This window comes from Macrotis lagotis, chromosome X (assembly GCF_037893015.1).
Source record: "Macrotis lagotis isolate mMagLag1 chromosome X, bilby.v1.9.chrom.fasta, whole genome shotgun sequence".
NCBI classification, from domain to species: domain Eukaryota; kingdom Metazoa; phylum Chordata; class Mammalia; order Peramelemorphia; family Peramelidae; genus Macrotis; species Macrotis lagotis.
The window spans coordinates 25,663,517-25,681,353 of record NC_133666.1 but is presented as its reverse complement, the minus strand read 5'-3'; the positions used below and the strand labels follow the sequence as shown (position 1 = coordinate 25,681,353).

At 39.5% G+C, this 17,837-nt stretch overlaps 1 protein-coding gene across 3 annotated transcripts in view; it reads right to left on the bottom strand.

The window, feature by feature from the left end:
- SLC25A14 (solute carrier family 25 member 14) overlaps positions 1–17,837 on the bottom strand; it is a 30,125-nt gene that overhangs the window by 8,206 nt on the left and 4,082 nt on the right. Inside the window, exons 1-5 of one of the 3 annotated variants that reach the window (XM_074200664.1) lie at positions 14,609–16,443; positions 12,470–12,560; positions 5,246–5,393; positions 2,024–2,118; positions 577–662 (exon numbers count right to left, since the gene is read on the bottom strand). In XM_074200664.1, the coding sequence (XP_074056765.1) occupies positions 577–662; positions 2,024–2,118; positions 5,246–5,393; positions 12,470–12,533 (393 nt within the window). In that variant the 5' untranslated portion in view covers positions 12,534–12,560; positions 14,609–16,443. Of the gene's footprint in view, positions 1–576; positions 663–2,023; positions 2,119–5,245; positions 5,394–8,956; positions 12,448–12,469; positions 12,561–14,608; positions 16,444–17,837 lie in introns of those variants that run through there. The other 2 variants (XM_074200662.1, XM_074200665.1) reach the window with 2 other exon arrangements.

Genomic DNA, 17,837 nt, shown 5'->3' with positions numbered 1-17,837 from the left:
CAATTTCTTTTCCCCATTTTACAGATGAGGATGCTGAGGCTCAGGAAAAGAGAATGGACACAGTCAACATCACATAGCCAGTAAAGGTCAAAACCAAGATTAGATCTCATGTCTCTTGACTCTAAGTCCAGGGTTCTTTTCCTTACATTAGGAGTTAACTTAGGGGTCACAGATAGATACCAGGGAGTTTGTGAACTTGGATGGAAATAATATCACCTTTGTTTTCCCTGATCTTTAACTTTCCTTTGATAACTAAAAACCATGACTGAGAAGGAAGGGGACCATCTGTAGACTGCGTTTTGGCAGTCCAGGACTGCCAGGACACCCAGAGGAGGCTAAGAAGCCCTGTGTGATGTTCTCAATCGAGGAGCCTAATCCTCCATGAAACTGCATTCTCTAATGAACCTGAACACTCCTTCCCTGCCACTTCATTTGAGTTTTAAATAGCTCTGATGCTCCTCAGACTTGTAGGCCTTGAAGGGGAACTTCTACCTTCCCTACCAGGCCAGCTACCTTGGGTTTTCACCAAGTCTCAATTCAACCATAAAATCACAGCCTGACCTGCCACATACTTACCTTCAGCACATCAGTGGGATTGGCTATAGTGGACGATATCACTCCAGACACCACCCCACAGATCATATTAATCAAAAGGGTTTCATCTGGAAAGAAAAAGAAGATGGGGGTTCACTTACTATGAGTTCATGCCAGAATCCCAGAATATAGTGTGGGGATGGTAAAGGAAGAGCCACAAAACCAGCAGAGACTGCCTTAAAGTAGAACTGCTGATCTTTTGCCAAAGAAATCCAGAGATTTAAGTTGTCATTTGAGGTCCAAGAATCTTTACATTCTTAGATGTCTCAGTCTTAAACTTGGTCCCAAGGAAGAAATTAGAAAATGCCTCTTCTTCTTTGCAGAGGTGGGGAACTATCAATCAATCAACCACAAACATTTATTAAGCACCAACAATTTGCCTGGCACTGTGTTAAGCAATACAAAAAGAGGCAGTAGACAGTCCCTATCCTCAGGAAACTCACATTCTAATGGGGAGGGGGGGAATAACAAACAAATATGGGCAAACAAACTATATCAAGGGTAAACAGGACAAAATGTTTTTTTTTTCATTGATGCCATAACAAACACATGAATTGGATTTGAGTGAGGGGGGTACAGTACTAAGTCACCAGTCTCATGTTCTCCTCTAGAACCATCAGGGTCCAGTGGCCAGGTATGAATCAGGACAGCTAGAGAGGGCCCTGGATGCAAGGCAATCATGGTTAAGGGATGTGTCCATGGTCACACAGCTAATAAGAGGTTGGATTCAAACTCCTGTCCTTCTGACTCCAAGGCCAGTGATCTATCCACTGCATCACCTAGCTGCCCTAAATAGGAATAATAATAAAGAAAGGTAAAACAGTAGAATTAAGAGAGACTGGAGGTAGCTTCCTGTAGAAGTTTGGATTTCAGATAAGACTTAAAGGAAGCCTGGGAGGTCAGTGGTTGGAGTGGAAGAGGGAAAACATGCCAGTTCTGGAAGCCAGCCAGAGATAACATCTGGAGCTGAAACATGGAGAGTCTTGTTCATGGAACAGCGAGGAGGCCAATGTCACTGATCAGAATATGTGCAAAGAAGGTATAAGAAGACTGGGAAGGTTGAAGGGGGTCAGGTTATGGAGAACTCTGAAAACCAAACAGCAAAATCATCTTCTGAAAACACTGTACACCAGAAGAGAGAACAAACGGGGCTGCTGGACCTCTCTGAGAAGATTAGCTTATTTATCTGCTGAGCAAGAGGATTCTATTGCAGGGCCAGAAAAAGAAGGGACAAGTCTGAAGGGTGACTCCACAGTGTACAGAAGTCAGCTCCCCAGGGATAATCAAGCTAGAGAATGCTTCCCTGCCAAGCACACAAGGTAAGCTATCATTTTCCATACTGCAGCCTGACATCAGTTCTCAGGAAAGGCAGGGAGGTTCTAAAAACTCATTCAAATAATACCCCCCCAAGAAAATCGCCCACACTGACCTTCTAAACGATCTACAAACAAACGCTTCAAGCTTTGATAGATGCCAATCTTGATAGTGCCATAGGATGCCTGTCTTAGTAAAGCAGGAGCAATTCTGCAAGAGAATAGGCAAAGACACGAGTGACCATTTACAAATGAGTTGTCTGCCATCACACAGATTTTCTTTAGATCTTAGGTATATGATTCAGTATGCAATTATCAAGTACATATGAACAGTATTATGCCAATTGCTGGGGGACACACAGACATGGTCCACACTCTAGATTAACTTAACAATCTAGTGGGGGCAGAAGACATGCATTCAAATAAACATAACACAAATTTGAAAATAGTTACATAATTGGAATATAAAACACTATGAAATCAGAGGCTAGAGAAATCACTGCCAGTTGGGAGGGAAAAACCAAAGAAGACTTGTTTGGGAAGGCAGCATTTTAGCCAGGGATAGCTAAAATGTCAACAGAAGAAGTGAGAAAGGAGGGCATTCCAGGTACAGGGAACAAGATCACAGGCAAAGAACTGTGGAGTCTATGACCTTGTTTAAATTCCATCCCGACTTGTCTCCTTTGTAATTCTATGTATTTTATCATATGCATTCTGAAAAGAGCTTAACCAGGCAGATTCCCAAAGGGTTTCATGGATACAAAGAAGGTTAAGAACCTTTGTTCTAGACTAAGTTCCTAAAAAATCCTTCCCCTTCCCCTTCCCATTCCCCTTCCAAAGGCTGCTCAGGAACCCAGAGAATTTCATCTCATCTGTCTGAAGATTTCTCCAATGGATAAAATTATAGCTCAGTTTTCCACTGGCCACAAACATATATGAGTCTTCTCTATTATCCTGTGTCTCTTCTCCCTTGCACTGCCAAACTCAGAGACAATTATTTGTATTTCCTGCCACTATTTGCTCCCAAGTCTGATTCTCAACCCTTTGAGATCTAGCTTCTGACCCCACTGCTCAAAGCAGCTCTCTCTCAAAGTTACAACTACTTCATAACCCTAAATCTAATAGCTTCTTCCCCAGTCTTCTTCTTCCCTGATATCACTATATTTCTAACACTGCTAACTGACTTCTCATTCTAAAAACTCTCCTCTCTTTTGACTTCCATAACATTATCTGCCTAGCTATGTGCCTATTGGTCTTTCATCTTCTCTCTTAACTCATCATCCATCTCTTACCCCCTAAGTGTATGTGTCCCTCAAAGCTCCATCCTGGGTTCCCTTTTCTGGCTATACATCTTGGTATTCACAGCAGCTCCCATGAGATTCATTATCTCCAAGCAGAAAACTACCAAATCTATCTCAATTCTCTCACCTAAATTTCAATTCCCTCATTACCGAGGGCTATTAGACTGGACTAGGCTAATGCTGCATCAACATATTTAACACAGAAAATTCTCCTCCAAACTTCTGCTGAGGACACCATGATCTGGGTGGTTTCAAAGTTACCAAGATTCATAACCTCAGAGACATCATCGCTTCTTTCCTCCCACATTCCCTCTCAGTTGCCAAGTCTCCCACACTATTACCATTACTATATGTCTCCCATTTGGCCCCCACAGGCAACATGCTTGCTCAGACTCCTAATTAGGATCACTGCTTCTGGTTTCTCTCCTCTCCAATTGATCCTCCATTAAACTGCCAAAATAATCTTCCAAAGGCACAGGTTTGACCAAATTATTCCCGTGCTCAAAAGTTATCAGTGGCTTCCCATTATTTCTTTTTTTCTATTTATTTCTTTATTTTTCCAACTTCATGTAACAGTAGTTTTCATCAATCATTTTTTAAATTTTATTTTATTTTTGGTTTTTGCGAGGCAATGGGGTTAAGTGACTTGCCCAAGGTCAACAGGGATGGGTAATTATTAAGTGTTTGAGGCTGGATTTGAACTCAGGTCCTCTCCAACTCCGGGGCTGGTGCACTATCCACTGCAACACCTAACTGCCCCTGTCACCAATCATTTTTTGCAAGGTTTTACATTTTTCACCCCGCTTCCCTTCCTTCACTCCTTCCCTCCCTCCCCCCTACAGAAAGTAATGTAATATAGGCTCTACATGTACAACCATGCTAAACATAGATCCATATTATTCATATCGTGAAAGAAGAATCACTTTTCCATCGTTTCTTAAAAAATACAAAATGGAATAAAAGGCTGTCCTCCATCTGATTTCAATCCACCTTTCTAATTTTGTTGCATATTATTTCCCCTCATGTTCTTTATGTTTCAAACTGGCTTTATAGTTATTCTTCACACCTGATGATCAATCTCCTTCCTCTGAATTCACATAAGCCATCCCTCATGCCTTGAATATAGTCCTCCCTTAGCTGCCCATCTCCAAATCTATATCTCCCTCTAGTTCCTAGACCCCTTCTTGAAGTCTTCTGTGAAGCTCCATGGCCCACCCCACAAAAGAGAACTAACATGGCTGCGTCCTCCTCCACCAAGGTTCTATCTCTTCATTTACCTATGTTGCATTCATTTATGTACCCACTGTACCCTCTCAGTAAAAAGGAAGCTCTTTAGAGACAATTCAATAAACAATAATTAGTATCTACTGTAGAAAACACAGTACTAGCATTGGGAAAGATACAAAGTTTACAAGTAAAACTTAGTCCCTGCCACCATGGAACTCATTTTAAAGAGAGAATAAAACAGAAATATTGACAACCCTAATACACAATATCAGAGTGTAAATGCTTTAGGAGAGGTCCCAGATAATCAGACTCTCTAGAGGTCTACCTTCAAATTATACAATTGATTATAATGTGCCAGAGCTGAAAGTTGCACCTGGTGCAACATCCTCATTTTTACAGATGAGGACAATGAGACCCAGAGAGTGATTTAGGCAAGGTGAAGTAGACAGTAAGTAACAGAGCCAGGTTTCTGTCTCCCAATCTGGCATTCTTTCTATATCCCTCTCACTCTCTGTGCTGCCTAAATCTTTCAACCCAGCCTGAAGGAAATAAATTTTACAGAATCACAAACCCTAATTGATGGTGAATTATGGATACTAACCTATATGAAGATGAGAAAAATCCAGTTCCACTATACTGCTTCTATTTGAGAATTTCTCAGTTATAGACAGATTCGAAGACTGGCAAGGAAAGAAATGTATGATCTGCCTGGTATGTAAGTTAACATGAAGAGTACACAACCATGAGTTTGGAATTCTGTGTCTTCTCTGAATATTCCATCTATGATACAGAAAAGAGACATGGTCTTACCCAGAATAGAGGGCTAAAATGCCTTCTTCTTTATAGATCCGAAAAAAGGCATGGAACATGCCTTTATATTTTATTTCTTTAAAGCGAGCATCGATGGTTTGGCCTTGAACCTGAAGGCGGGTTTTAGTAAGATCCACTGGAAAGGTTCCTGGGGAAAGAAACATCAGTCACAGATACTGACAAAGAAGATCAGGCCAAATCTGAGCACAAGAATGGGGTCAAAATATATGACAACTTTGAAAATGATTAGTCATTCTCATACCCAATAGGACAAAACTGAAGTAGGAATCAATAGATCATAGTTGTTACTCGAATACTGACTAGCTGTGTAATCTTGGATAAATACTTGCTTGCTCTTCTCAGGGTCTCAGCTTTCCCATCTATAAAATTTCAGAGTTAGGTAAGATGGTCTTTCCAGTCCAGCTATATGGTCTTATAATTCTATACTGCAATAGAAAGTTATCAGAGGACCAGGTTTTTTTATGTTAAAGTACAAAGTATTTTCTTTTTTTATTTAATATTTATTCTCATTTTGTACAAATGTTTTTTATACATTAAGAAAATATTCTTGTTTAAGAGTAAATAAAATACTCCCTCCCCCCCATAAATATAGAATCACTTGAGCAATAAAGGGGAGAGAAAAAAAATTAAAATTAAAAAAAAATAATAGCAATAATTACAGGTATGGCCAGATGGCACAATGGACAGAGCACCAGCGCTGGAGCCATGAGCACCCAAGACCACATCCAGCCCCATACACCCAACAATCACCCAGCCGTGTGACATGCAAGCCACCCAAACCCCATTGCCCTGCAAAAACCAAAAAAAGAAAAAAAAAGACCCAAAATAAAATAAAATAAAATAGTAATAATAGTAGGGGTGGCTGGGTGGCAGACAGAGCATTGGCCCTTGAGCCAGGAGCACCCAGGTCCAAATCCGGCCTCAGACACCCAACGATCACCCTGCTATGCGGCCCCAGGCAGGCCACCCAGCCCCATTTGCCCTGCACCCCCCCAAATAATAATAATAATAATAATAATAATAAAAAATGTGTTTCAGTCTTTGTTCCAATACCATCAACTCTGTCGTGAGTGGATCACATTCTTTATGATAAGTCCATCACAAAAGTTACTTCCATATTTTTCCACCAATGGCATTGCTGATCACAACTCCCTCCTTTCATATTTCTCCACTACCATGTACTATATTTTCTCTCTCCTTTCACTCTGACTCTGCTGTAGGGTAGCTGAGTGGCACAGCAGACAGATCCCCAGCTCTGGGGCCAAGAGGCCCCGAGCCCCCATACCACCCCTTAGGCCCAGCATCCACCCGGCCCTATGGTCCTGGACAGGGCTTCCAATCCCAGCCCCTCGCAAGAAGTAAAAAAGAAAATGTGTTATATCTGACCACTTTCCCCCCATGGTCCATCCTCTCCTCCATCACTCACATCCCCCTTTCCCCTGTCCCCCCTCTCTCCTTCTTACTCCAGATGCCTATACCCCATTGAGTATATAATGCTGTTTCCTCTCCTAGCCACCTCTGATGAGAGCGAAGATTCCTTCATTCCCCCTTGCCTTCCCCCCCTTCCATATCATTGCAATAGCTCATTGTAATAAAGAAAAATCTCGGGGCGGCTAGGTGGCATAATGGATAAAGCACCGGCCTTGGAGTCAGGAGTACCTGGGTTCAAATCCGGTCTCAGACACTTAATAATTACCTAGCTGTGTGGCCTTGGGCAAGCCACTTAACCCCATTTGCCTTGCAAAAACCTAAAAAAAAAAAAACCAAAAAAAATCTTATTATATGAAATATCTTGGCCTATTCCCCCCTCTCCTTTTTCTTTCTCCCATCACATTTCCCTTTTTTCTACTGACTCCATTTTTACACCATATTTTATCTTCAAATTCAGCCTTCTCCTGTGCTTCAACTATAAAAGCTCCTTCTACCTGCTCTATTAACTGAGAAGGTTCATATGAGTATTATCAGTGTCATTTTTCTATGCAGGAATACATGCAGTTCATCATCAAGTCCCTCATATTTTCCCCCTCTACTCCCAATCTCCATGCTTCATCTGAGTCCTGTATCTGAAGATCAAACCTTCTGTTCAGCTCTGGCCATTCCAACAGGAACATTTGAAATTCCCCTGGTTCATTGAAAGTCCATCTTTTTCCCTGGAAGAGGACATTCAGCCTTGCTGGGTAGTTGATTCTTGGCTGTATTCTAAGCTCTTTTGCCTTCCAGTATATTATATTCCAAGTCCTATGAGCTTCCAATGTAGTTGCTCCTAAATCCTGTGTGATCCTGACTGCAGCTCCACGATATTTGAATTGTGTCCTCCTGGCTGCTTGTAATATTTTCTCTTTGACTTGGGAGTTCTGGAATTTGGCTACAACATTCCTAGGGGTTGGTTTTTTGGGATCTCTTTCTCGGGGGGATCGGTGGATTCTCTCCATTTCTATTTTGCCCTCTGCTTCTAGAATATCAGGGCAATTTTCCTGTAGTAATTCTTTGAAAATGATGTCAAGGGTCTTTTCCTGATCATGACTTTCAGGTATTCCAATAATTTTTAAATTATCTTTCCTAAGTCTGTTTTCCATATCAGTTGTTTTGCAATGAGATGTTTGACATTTTCTTCTAATTTTTCATTTTTTTGGTTTCGAAGTATTGAGTCCTAGTTTCTCATAAATTCATCAATCTCCCTGAGTTCTATTCTTTGTCTAAAGGAGTTGTTCTCCTCAGAGACTTTTCTTATCTCTTTTTCCATCTGGCCAATTTTGCTTTTTAGAGCATTCTTCTCCTCAACAACTTTTTGAACTGTTTTATCCATTTGACCTAAGCTGGTTTTTAGAATGCTATTTTTTTCGGCATTTTTTTTTGGATTTCCTTGACTAGGTTGCTGACTTCATTTTCATGTTTTTCCTGCATCTCTCTCATTTCTTTTCCCAATTTTTCTTCTAACTCCCTTATTTGATTTTCAAAGTCTTTTTTGAGCTCTGTCATAGCCTGAGCCCAATTTCTGTTTTTCTTGGAGTCTTTAGATGCAGAGCTTGTGCTTCCTCATCTTCAGACTGAGTGTTTTGATCCTTCTTGGGCTCTTATGCAAAATATTTCTCAATGGTGTTCCTCTTGTTTCTCTGCTTGCTCATTTTCCCAGCCTGAGCCTGGTTTTGGGGTGCTTCCTAAGCTTGTGGGACACTCCCACAAGGGTCTCAGTGTGTGAGGCTCTGTCCTCCCTCCTGGTCTGTGAATGACCATATGTGCCCCCCCTCTGCCACAGGGCTGAGGTGGAGGGGGGCCCTGCTGTTCTATTGGGGGGGGGCCTAGACTGTGATCAGGATCTGAATGTGCCAGAGTCCTGTTCCAAGGGCAGAGCTTGGCAGTCTCTCTCTTCACTCCCCTCCCTAGGTTCAATGGGCTCATGCTTACCAACTCCGCCTGCTTCTGTTTCCTGGAACTTGGCTGCACTGGCCATGCTGCTCTCTGTGTGCCCTGAGGGCTGGGCTTCATGTGCTCGCTCTGGCAGAGGTCCCCAGCTGTTCCCCCAATTTGTGCCTGGTGCTCCCCGGGGCGTAGCTCAGGAAACTCCCCTGCTGCTGTGAGCGTGGCTCCCAGCACCCTGGGGCTGTCTCCAGGACGCTGAAGTTCTTGCACTCTGGCAGGCCGCCCCTCCAACCCTGGGGAGCAGAGCCTTTCTGCTCTTTTCTAGGTTACCTTGAGTAGGAGAACTGCCTCATTGGGTCCCTCTGTGGGTTCTGTCTCTCGAAAATTTAGTTAGAGTCCTTAGCTTATAAGTTTTATGAGAGAGCGCCTAAGACAGGATCCGTTCTTGTCGTCATCGCCATCTTGGCTCCACCCCCCTGTAAAAAGTACTTTCATGAGATAGTAGATCAAAGTGCTTTATAAAGCTTAAACTACTATTTGAATGTAGTTATAATCACATGCTACCATATTGCTAGAATGTCTTCCAGTACTGATAGTACTGAACTCATGCTATAGCAAGATGTTTTAGGGTGGGATTTTAATTCACTGCTAATTCTACAAAATTTAAATAACAACCAAAATGTATGCTGGACAAGTTGTTGTAGTATACTATTAGGACTGAGTTTTGTCCCACAAAATGCTCCAAAAGTCCAGAAGTAAATGTAGAACTAATACTGAGAAGTCTGGGAATTGTCTGTTTTGTTAAACTCAAACTCTTTTTCCATTACTGCCAACCTGGAGAAGAGGTATAGACTTCCAGGGCAATTATTTTGCTATTCTCAGATGAACAGTCCAACTAGTGTTTCAGTTAAAAACAAGTCAATTATCAATTCCTGCTCTTCTGCAAAGATAGATACCTCCGGATATAGAATAAGGTATATAATCTCAAAGGTTTTTGAATATGTTCATTGGTTTTGCTAAACTATTTTCTTACTCTTCTTTAAAAAAAATTTTCATTAAAAGGCTAGCTCTCCAGGAAGGAGAGGAGAGATAGAAGAGATGTTGGTGATGCAAAAAAAGAAAGAAAACAATAAAATCTATTTAGAAAAAATGTCAATTATTTTCCACAGAATCTAGAACTAGAGTAAAACTCAGATTATTTCCTTTTAGATTGTTTTGAAATTTTTAAGGGAACCTCCAAAGCTTTAATAAGCAAGTCAATGTCCATCAAAGGGTTTACAATCTAATATGAAAATGACAAAAAAACACAAATTAGAATAGAAAATGTAAGATAAGAGATTAAAGTACTATGGAATCAAATTACGGAGAAATCATTTCCAGCATGGGAAGTGGGGAGAAAAAAAAATCACCAAATCAAGAAAGCAAGCTCCAAAAAAGTCATATTTGATCTGATTCTTTTTTTTTTCAAGGCAATGGGGTTAAAGTGGCTTTCCCAAGGCCACACAGCTAGGTAATTATTAAGTGTGTGAGGCTGGATTTGAACTCAAGTACTCCTGACTCCAGGGCTGGTGCTCTATCCACTGAGCCACCTAGCTGCCCCATTTGATCTGATTCTTGAAGGGACAGATAATATGTCGATAAGGAAAAGAGGCACTGCAAAGATAAAAAGTTTAAGTGACAAGGTAAAAAAACATGGCTATGTTAGCATAACATCAGGTGGTTGAGTTAGAATATAAGGCAGCTGGAAACTGCCAACAAAGTTGGAAAGACAGATTGGGGCCAAAATGAAAGAAAGCCCTATTTGGTTCCACTTGAACTTGATCTCTCTGACAGTACAGAACTTATCCCAAAAGAGATCTGGAAAAATAAGTATTGTTTAGTTATACTCCTTTTTCATTGTTGTAAAATTACAGAAGGGGTCACTTTAAATTAAATAGGTTAAACTGAAGCAAATATTATTTCAGGTATGTATTCTAAGTTGCCAAAATGATGGTCTTTGGTGGTCCAAATACCAAAAAAAAAACCTAATTATAAAATAAGAAGTGCAAGAGAATCCTCCTCTTCAACCTAGAAGCCTAAAATCTAACAGGAAAATTGATATGAAATCTATCTAATTCTACCTGTCTTATTCAGTGCTCCATTTTCCTTTCTATCACTTTCCCTGGATGACTATTACAATTTATTGTCAGAAACCTCAAATGTCAGAAATGGTTCTGTTAAGTCTGGTTTTTCATAACTTCATCTGCTTACAACTAAGTATAAATTCTATCAATGTGTGGTTTAAGACAGGCAACACAAAAGAGTCTGTGATTTTTGAATAAGAAGCCTGGCTTTTAAATCTTATCTCTGCTATTTAGTTGATATGTGATCTTGTCTCTCTATGCTTCCATTTCTTCCTCAAGCAAGTGAAGATAAGAGGCCTCATACTTCCCACAAGGTTTTTGGTGCTCTGTCTGAACCAATGATTTTATCAAGTCCAGGGAAGAAAAGGATGAAAAGTCTCCCTCTGCCAATTTGAATCTATAACTGGGAGTTTAAAAAGAGGTGCCTGGGACAGTGGGAGATTCAGTGACTTGCCTTAGGATGTCACAAACACAACTGAGATGTGTCTGAGACAGGACTTGAACCCTACTTTAAAGGTCTCCCTAGCCCTGAGACCAAATCTCATCACCCCTTGCTGCCTCTCTATTGGTATGAGACCAACTAAAATATGTTTACAAGCCACAAAGCATCAATAGATTAGGAATTGACTGTGATGATGGTATTGACTATGTGCTACTGTCACCTTATTTAGCTTTCCATTCCCACGAGTGCTTAAGTACACCTACTGTCATGATCTATCACACTTTTTTTCCCTCAAAGCCTGGGGATGACCTCTAATTTTACTCTTAGTAGTATGCAAAAATCTCTAGAAAAAATGGAGTAGCCCTCATAATCAAGAAGCAGTACTTGGGTATGTTCTCAGAAATGACCAAATGATATCCATTCAAATCCAAGGCAAACCATTCAGCATCACAGTAATAAACAGTCTACTCCAACCAGAGAGGCCAAAATTGATCAGTTCTATGAAGACTTACAACATCTTCTAGGAATAACACCAAAAAAAGATGCCACATTCCTCATAGGAAATTGGAATGCTAAGGTAGGAAATCAAAGGATAACTCCAATAACAAGCAAGCGTGGCCTTGAAGTCCAAAATGAAGTAGGGCAGAGAATGACAAGAGTTTTATCAAGACAACTCACTGGCCATATCAAGCAATCTTTTTTCAACAACCCAAAAGGCAACTCTACGTGTGGACATCATCAGTTGACCAATATCAAAACCAGATTGATGATACACTTTGCAGCCAAAGACAGAGAAGCTCTATACCAAATGTGTCCAACCCTCAATGCTCATTCATGCAGCATTATTACATTTCACTAGTATACTCACTGGTAATATGGGTTACACTGTAGTCATAAATTAATATTAAATTCTATATGCAGCCCTTGACACGTTTCTGTTGGGCTATGCAGTCCAGAAGAGTGACACTCATTCTGTATACAGTCAGTTAAACATCTGGGGACCAACTCAACAAAGTTCATTGAGGGGGGTATATTTTTTTGACCTCAACTACTTTTGAAAAACAGGTTTGAGGTCAGAAAGATGTTAGGATCGACTTAGACAGAAGGAGTGTTCACACTGAAACAAACCTTAAAATATTAAAGAAAATAGGTTCAAGACAACCATTTATGATACAAATGAGCTACTATATAAGTTTCCTTTGGCCTAGGTTTATAATGAAAGCCTAGAACCAAATGCTACCAGGAAAACAGATTCTAAAATGCTCACAAGAGCCTTACCAAACTCTGCAACAATAGAAGCAAGGCCGCCATAGACAAAGGGTTTCCAGTTCAGCCCAGACATCTCATGACTTAGAGTGGTCTCTGGTTGCTGTAAAGAAACAAACATAAGCGGGCAAAGGGGAGGGAGAGAGAGAGCAGATAAGTACATTGAGAAATAATAGTAAAATATGAAAGAACAGGTAAGCATTTGCTTATCAAAATCTATCAGAACTAGTCAATGAAACAGGTCCAGGGAAAACTAGCCTATGCATAAGAAATGAAAAGCAGGACGATTTCAGAAAAGCCTGGAAAGATTTACCTAAACTGATACAAAGTAAAGTAAGCAGAGTCAGGAGAATACTGTAATATTATCAACTATGAATGACTTGGCTATTCTCAGCAATACATTGCTCCAAAACAATCTCAAAGAACTCATGATGAAAAATGGTATCCAGATCCAGAGGAAAAAACTGATAGTCTGAAGGCAGTTTAAAGCATACTATTTTTCACTTTCTGTATTTTTATTGTGGGTTTTTTCCTTTTGATCTGTCTTCTTTCACAATGTGACTAATAATGGAAATATGCTTTGCATGAATGCACATTATATAACTTAAATTGTTTACCATCTCAGCAAAGGGGGAGGAGAAGAAGGGAGGAAGAAAATTTGCAACTCAAATTTTTTACAAAATGAATGCTATATGAAATTGAGAAAAAAAAATAAACCAACAATGAATCACCAGGTGGCATTTCAGCCATTGGACAGTCTTTGGTTCCTTCATGTGCAAGGATCCAAGAAGAAAAAGGAAAATCTCTCCCATTAAAAACCAAGCCCCAACCCATATCTTCAATGAATTCCAACTAGAGAGCAAAACATAAAAAAGGATATTAGAAAAATTTAGTATGGTGATTTTTTTCTATTCAACAAACAGAAGAAACTAAGAATGAGATAAATGTTCTTGACTATAAAAATGTTTTAAAAGTCTTTCACAACAAAAAATATAATAGAGAGAAAAAATAGACTATTTAAAAATTTATAGCAAACATGTAAAGAAAACAACATGTAAAATACATAAAGAATTGTCAAAAATTCACAAAGGTAAATTCCAGTCCATGATCAAAATCTATACATAGATAATTGAAAAGATGAGTCATAAATTGTTAACAACCATTTGAAAAACTGCTCAACTTCACTAATAATCAACGAAATGCAAATTAAACCTATTCTGAGGTACCGTCTCACACCTTTCAAATTGGAAAAATAATTAAGAGCAACAAAGCAATGCTGGGGGTGGGGCAGAGAACATTAGAGAGAAGCAGGTACATTCATCTGGAAATAATCTGGTGCTGGTGGCATTAAACATCTATAGAATTTCAAAGGGAAAACAAACTGTTAGTGTGTATATACATAAATATAGATATAGATATAGTGTAATGTGGAAGATATCCTGAAAATATTTTAGGAGGAAAAAATAGCTCTATATTCAAAAACCTTCATAATTTTCATAACAGCATGATATATAATCGCAAAAAACTAGAAATAATCCAAACATCAAAGAATTGGGTTATGGCTAAATAAATTATAATACATTAGTACTACTGAATGCTATACTACATTTTTGAGAAATATAAAGAAATCATTATGAAATAGAATGAAAATTTTAAAAAGAAAAAAACAAAACATCTATATTATATTCATATTAGAAAAAGAATGGCTACAGACTCCTGCCATTTTATACATTCAAATTAATCTAACTGCACATAAACACATTTAGTTATTTATGTTGAGAATCAATATGAAGGTTTTTTTTAAGGTTTTTGCTAGGCAATGAGGTTAAGTGGCTTGCCCAAGGCCAAATAGCTAGGTAATTATTAAGTGTCTGAGGCCAGATTTGAACTCAGGTACTCCTGACTCCAGGGCCAGTGCTCTATCTAGCTGCCCCCGATATGAAGCTTTTGATAAATATTGTCATTTTTAAAAATCTCAACTTTCCTTTACTGACCCCACCCCCTCCTGTTGTAGACCCACACACAGATGTCTAACCTAAATTTGACTTGTAGCATGAAAGACGTAAAAACTAGACCCTTTAGCTAAAGTAATTCACAAGCACCATTCTAGTTCTTCTATCAGTTGCACTCAGGTTAAAAGCATTAACTTACACCACTGTTGTGGGGGACTTGCAAGTAATAAGTGTTACTTTCTTCCAGTCACCCTCTCCAGCAGACTTGGGACTGCAATCTTTCTGCCTGGCCCTTCCTATTTATACCCTCCAGTTGTGGGATGAAACTGTTAACTTTTCAAAGTCCTCCTCTCACAATCCTGTCCCAGGAAGAATGAGAACAAAATGGTGGGGAACAATGATATCTCCTCTTCGGTCTGTAACATCTCTCGATGTTCTTTTTCTTTTATCTGGACTAACATAGACCAGGACATTCTCTTCTCCTTTTCGGTTAGTGACCTCTATGTTTCTTGGCTTTCTCCACAACTCCTCCCTTTTGACATGCTACGTGTTGAGTCTCTATTGCTTCCTTACATCCTTTGTTCATTCTTTTTGATTCAATTATTTCTTGGGTGGGGCGACAGAGGGGATCTTTCATTTATAAAAACTATTTCATAGAAACAGTTTGATGCTTTCTTAAATACTGACATTCCCCAATAACTTCAAACCTGGAGCTGATCCCTACCTTTCCCAGTCTCTCCAGAGAGAGATGAATTTTTACACAAAGAACTGTCTGCATCTTAAGCAAGGTAGAAGAATCTTCCTCATAGGCAGATGACAATTGACTAGAGGTCAAGAAAAAGGCCTACATTAGAGTAGTATGAAGGTCTCCTTTAAAAAATTTGCAGCTCTAGGAGCCTACTTGGCATGAATCAGTCTTTGGTGGACAAGGATACTGCAAAAGATTTCTAAAGGTAGTAGTGGTAGCAAAAGGTCAAGACAGTTTCTGTAGAAAGGGCTATTGGACACATTATAATCTCTTCAGCTACATTCCCATACAATGATAAAATTGTCATTAGTAATATTTTCGTAATACATATAATAGTAGTAGATACAATAGCCTGATACTGTAGAACACATTGCAATGGGAGTCAAAAGAGACTTGCTTAGTTGCATATTAGCTATGGAACCTTGGAAAAGGTCAACATGGTCTTTCCTAGGCCTTAGTTTCTTTAACAGTAAAGTCTTATCCAGTCCTAATGTTCTATGATTTACATGGTGTAAAAGACCCTACACACTCCCTACAATGAATGACTCAGCTGAGGGGGTACTGTTTCCTCAAGATACAAATACAAATGTAATGGAAGAGATCCCACCAAACCGACCTATCTCCTTCAGAAAGTGCTTTGGGATGGCTAGCTTATTTCTCCCCAAGGTCCTCAATTTTTCAGTACATGAATTTACTTATTGTATTTTCCTTGTAGAATGTAAACACCCCAATGGATCATGTCATTTTTGCCTTTGTAACTCAAGTACCTGGCACGGCATCCTTTTTATAGTAGAGTTAAGTGTTGTTGACTTGAATGTTCTTTCAATGGAAGTCAACCATACCTATTTAAAAAATCTAAATAGGTAGAATCTGAGTTTCTGAGCATAAGTCCAGAGTATGAGAGTGAGCATGGTAAATGCCTAATACAACAAGGAGATGAATCTGCCTGGAGCAATCTGACAAGCTATAAGGGTAACTAGGACTTGACCAGGTCGAGGGGGGGACCATGTCCTCCTGGAGTACCATGCAGAGTAACTTGGTCATTATATGGTAGACATTAGGAAGATATTGAGGGTCTTTAGCAGAAGAATGACGTGATTTTTTAAAATTTTTTTTATTCATTTAAGGCAGTGGGGTTAAGTGACTTGCCCAAGGTCACACAGCTAGGCAATTATTAAGCATCTGAGGCCGGATTTGAACTCAGGTCCTCCTGACTCCAGGGTCGATGGGTGCTCTAACCACTGCAGCACCTAGCTGCCCATGACATGATTTTTTTGAAAGCATTTAGTTGTAGCATGTAAGATAGACCAGCATTCAAGAGAGATTGGAAAATGGCTTAGACATAAGATGTTATAGTTCTATAGACAACCTAGAGTAATAAAAGAGAGACAGCATGGTATAGTGGATTGAGAGCCACCCTCAGAGAGACCTGGGTGTGTCTTATCTCTGACATATACTACATGACAGTGGGTAAATCACATCATCTCTGCATCTCAGGAAACTAATAATTGCAGATCTGCACTGGTAGAACAGTTTCCTCACCAGGGATTCCTTATGCTAATGAAAACCCATGCCTAGATAAAAAAACAGCAATAACAAGACATGTTTTCTCCTATTGCAATAGTAATCAAGACTTGAATTGATGAGAGTTTGGACTTGATTTATGGCAATGAAAAGAGAAATGAAGGGCCAAACTCAACAGTCATCTTAAAATTTAGCAGACATACATATAAGATTGAAGAAAAGGGGAAAAAAAGAAAAGGAAAGAGATGAAGATGACTCTGGGGTTCCCAGACAAAAAGAGCTATTCAATTCAATCCAAACAGTTTCTAAGCACCTAGTAGGTGCAAGGTCCTGTGATAGGTACTAGGGATATAGACAAAAAGGAAACAGTTCCTGCTCTCAAAGAGCTTACAGTTCTATTGGGGGATAACTAAATAAAAGATAATTTAGTGAAAGAGTCACTATATCTGGAGGGGGGAGATCAGGAATGGTTAGGAGACGGTACTTAAGATGAGCCTTAAAGGAAGATAGGGACACTAAAAGATGGAAGTAAGGAGGGAGTATATTTCAGACATCAGGAACAACCTAGGCTATGGAGTTGTTTCAGAACAGTGATCAATGCAATGACCAATTAGGACTTCAGAAGACTTTCAGTGAAGCAAGCCTCCCACCTCTCTGCGGAGAAGTATAGAACAATGAGGCATACATCTTTAGATGTGACTAAGTAATTGATTTGCTTCATAGTCATAAAGGAGGAGGGGTCATCAGCAATTTTGTATTAAAGATCATCAACAAAACATTTACAAAGAACAAAAGAAAGTACAGGGAATAAATTTGGAAAAGTAGATGGGAACCAGATTGAAAAAGGTTTTTAAGAGTAGTAAAGCTTAGGAGGTTGTGTTTTATCCCAGAGGCAAGAGGAAGCCACTGAAAATTTCTGTGTTTTAGGAATGATAATTTGGCAGTTTTGAGGAGGGTGAATTAGAGGGGGGAAAGACTGGAAGCAGAGATACAAATCAAATTACAGTAATCCAGGCAGATACAAGGAGAATCTGAATTTGAGTGGTGGTTCTGGAAATAGAGAGAAGGAGATCAATGTAGGAAGTGCTGTGGAGAAAGAATTGGTATGATCTGGTTAAACAACTAGATATGGGAGTGGAGCCTAAGTGACAGGAGT